Source organism: Priapulus caudatus, unplaced genomic scaffold, assembly GCF_000485595.1.
Source record: "Priapulus caudatus unplaced genomic scaffold, Priapulus_caudatus-5.0.1 Scaffold41, whole genome shotgun sequence".
Lineage (NCBI taxonomy): Eukaryota > Metazoa > Priapulida > Priapulimorpha > Priapulimorphida > Priapulidae > Priapulus > Priapulus caudatus.
Window position 1 is genome coordinate 59,479 of NW_014577102.1, and position 3,792 is coordinate 63,270.

The 3,792-nt window shown below is 49.2% G+C and overlaps 1 protein-coding gene across 1 annotated transcript in view; it reads left to right on the plus strand.

Moving 5' to 3' along the window:
- Positions 1 to 416: 416 nt before the first annotated feature.
- LOC106820169 (T-box transcription factor TBX20-like) overlaps positions 417 to 3,792 on the plus strand; it is a 38,748-nt gene continuing 35,372 nt past the window's right edge. The window contains 1 exon segment of the mRNA XM_014824715.1: positions 417 to 630. Within this exon segment, the coding sequence (XP_014680201.1) occupies positions 417 to 630 (214 nt within the window).

Sequence of the window (3,792 nt, forward strand, 5' to 3'; positions counted from 1 at the left end):
AAGCGAGCCGATAGATAGAGAAGAAGAGAAGTCAACCACGCGCGTCGGCAGCGAGATAAGGCTCTCTATCTCCCCGCGCGTATTCGCAGCGTGGACACGTACGTACGTCGGCGCTCGTCAACTACCCGGATGAACTCGCCCGCATTTGTCGCCGGAAACGACCGCTAAGACGCATTGCGGACGACGATATCCGGTGTAGACTCAACGACCCGACTTGATATTCCGTCGTCGTCGTCGGCGACGGCCGTGACGACGGCCAGCGCGTGGTTACCAGGTGCTTCCGTCGTCAGCTTGTGCAGTATATATACACTCTACTATCATCCTCCCAGGGCACGAGCTATAGCGGAACTCCAGCTAAGCAAAATTAGAATACAATAGGCGTAGTGTACAGAGTAGCACCGACGACCCGCGGAAGCATGGAGAGAGCGGACACACCAAGTACGTCGGCAAGTCGCGGGCCCGTCGCTAACCAGCCGACGTCCCCGCCGACGACGACGACGACGACGGCGGCTGCTGGCGGTGGCGACAAACCGCAGCTGTCGGTGCGAAGCAGGGCGTTCACTATTGAAGCTCTGATAGCGACAAAGGACGTGCGAAAGTCGGCCTCCGTCAATCATCTTACACCGCTAGGTAACCACTACCACTACACTGTTCGCTAAATCGCTAATTAGTAACACTGACACTAAATCGTCAATGTGTGACCGGGCTATTGATGAACGGGTATGTTGAAACGGTTATGTTGAACAGCATTGTTGAACGGCAAGCATTTGTTGAACGGGTAGTTCTACTTGATACAATAATCTTGCTTACTATATCCCGTTTGTCTCGCAATGGGTGGTCCACAATATAATAGATTACCTTATTGATACAATAATGTAACCCAACTCTACACACCCCTCCATAACCCCCCCCCCCCTATATAACAAAGCCGGGTAACTACGCTTGTTGGGGTACATTATTGTATCTATAGACTATAGTTCTATAGTTCTATAGTATCATGTGTTGCCCCTTTGCTTTCTCTACAGGTAGTTTTCCCTTGTAGTGGTAGCGAAGCGGTTACATTGGTAGACATAGCTGCGACAGTAGTAGCTCTACCAGTGTAGCGTCTATACTTCCTATACAGGTAGCATGCCCCTGTAGCGGGAGCGAAGGGCTACACATGTAGCTTCCTCACAGGGAGCGACGGGGTTTCACTGGTAGAGCCATAGCTACAGAAGCAGCCATGCATTCTGCTAACCATTACTTACCTTCTCGCTTCTCACTACGTGGCATCGTACATGCTTTCACGGAGTAGTTATACCGTCTGGCGACGTAGTGAGACGTGCAGAAGGTAACTTGTGGCTGAATGCATGCGTGCATGCTCCCTTGTTGTTTGTTATACAGTGTTATATATATTGAGAGAGATGGAGAGAGAGAGGGAAACTGTGCTTAATCGAAAACGGATAACCGGGATCCCTGTCACTGAGTGTAGCGACAATTTATCATTTGCGATATCGATTGTCTAGCACACTGACTCCACAACTGTCAGCCAGTTAGATTAACTATTGCTGCCAGTGTTAACTGGTTAACTGTTGCCACACATATGTTCGTTTTGACTCTCGCTACAAATGTACATGAATAATGTCGGTTTCAATGGCTTTTGATCAACTGTCACTAGAGTGTTGCCAATTGGATGGTTGCTTATTATAAACGTTTCCTGTGTGACTGTTCCTAATAATTGAAGCAAATGTTTCTTGACCGCCGCCCCAATGGTGTCTGCTTAACTATTGCACCCCAATGATGGCCTCATAACTGTTTCCACCAAGTTTCATCCTTCTATGTCTATTTTAGATTAGAATAAAATTAGACACGAATTTCCGTGTGATTCTTTGCTCGTTGCTGGAGCGGACATCATACTTTGTTCATCTATGGTGTCATCTCAATGGTCGCTTTATAAATCGCGTTATTCATTGTCTATTAAAGAAGTGTCAATAATTCCGAGATTTATAGAAGTAATTTTATATTCATCTGCGTCGCCGAACGCTCGCATAATCCACGCATCAGCCTCTTCTACGTAAATAAGATACTCAAAGCTGCAACGTTTCACGCCGCCTCAAATAATGTTTATGAAAGTCGGAAGCCGTAGTAAGCCTCCGTAATCATTCGCAGACAAAACACGCTGGACGCACGATCGGCCGCTGCGGCCGCCATATTGAATTTCGTCGACGGTCGCAGCTATCTGCGACGAATACCGCGAAACGAAATCTGTCGGTTTTTTTTCTCGCGATTTTTATTGGGGATCGATAGCCGTCTCCGATACAGCGAGCAAGGGTGATCGGTTTTTGTGTGTGCCGAAATCGGGCGGAAAGCTATCCTCGGCCATATCATCTCTTCATCTGTAGCATCTATATGGGATGCAGGCGGACGAGGGCTGATGTCTACGTCCATCCATCTATCGTCGGTGCGTCTGCTGCGGGCAATGATTAAGAAATTACTCGCGTCTTTGAATTTCTTAACTAGTCAGTCGTACATTTCAAAATTATCCGCGCATATATCAGCGCGACAGACGCCAAATACGCGTGTCGATGACGTCACGTTTTCACGCATGGTGACGTCACACACAGACACACGACCACGACTTCACCCATGCTGCCAGAGCAAGCGTTAGCTGTCACCGTTGACTGCCACGAGCCATGAGCGCTCTGTGCCCCACGCGTTAATTTATTGCCAGCATTCAAATGCGAACAAAAGCGAGGAAGGGGGAATTATGGAGTAATGAGAATTTTGCGTTGAGTGATGTCAACGGTTATCGGGAAGGCGGCAAATGAGACATCACGTTAGTTAAGCTGCGCGAATCCTGTGCGTTATATATTGCACGTCAGAAAGGAACCCCCATCTCATCGCTGCGCGTACTTCTTTCTTCCTCTCCTTCTCCCTTTTTCTTTCTTCTTATATCTATTTGGTTTGCCCACCTCCCCTCCGCTTGTTATTGTTACTTCTTCTCGCCTCTCTTTCTCTTCCTTCTCATATTTCTCTTTCACCTCCTATCCGCTCCTTCGTCTTCCTCTCCCTCTCCTCTCTTTCTCTTTGTTTACATCTTCCTTTGTCTGCGCACCTCCCCTTCGCTCCTTCTTCTTTCTCTCTCTCCCCTCTCATTCGCTTCCTTCTCATATTCCTCTCTCACCCTACTCCTTCTTCTTTCTTTCTCTCTATCCTGTCATTCTCTCCCTTCTCGTATTCCTCTGTCTCCCCGCTCGCTCTTCTTTCATCCTCTCTCCTCTCTCTCTCTCTCTCTCTCTCTTCCTACTCGTCTTCTTCTTGTCTGCCCCTGGCACGCGTCGACCAGCCAGACACTTGCCTTGCAATCAGTATCCTCGTTACGGGAAACTTTCCCGATAATGTCTCAGTCTACGCACCGACAGTACAAGCTTAATGATGTCGCGCTGCTGGGCCGGTCACGTGACACCCCCGTGACGACGTGTCACTTCCGTCTCATTCTCGCGGACGTCGTGACGTAGCATCGCGCTCGCTACCTCTCTCTGTCTGTCCTTCTCTCTCTTCCTCTATCTCAGCCCCTCTCTCCTTCTCTTCCTCCCCTCTCTTTCTCTTTACCTCTCTCCTCATCTCTCTCTCCCCCTCTCTCTCCTCCCTCTTTCTCTCTCCCTCTCTCCCCCTCTCTCTCCCCCTCTCCCCCACTCTCTCCCTCTGCGCGATCCTCTCCTCCGCTAAGTCTCTGCGCTGTTCTCTTTCCCTTAAATTTCCTCTGTTTATCGCTCCCCCTTTCCCCCATCCTCTCCTCCCCCTCCTCTCTCT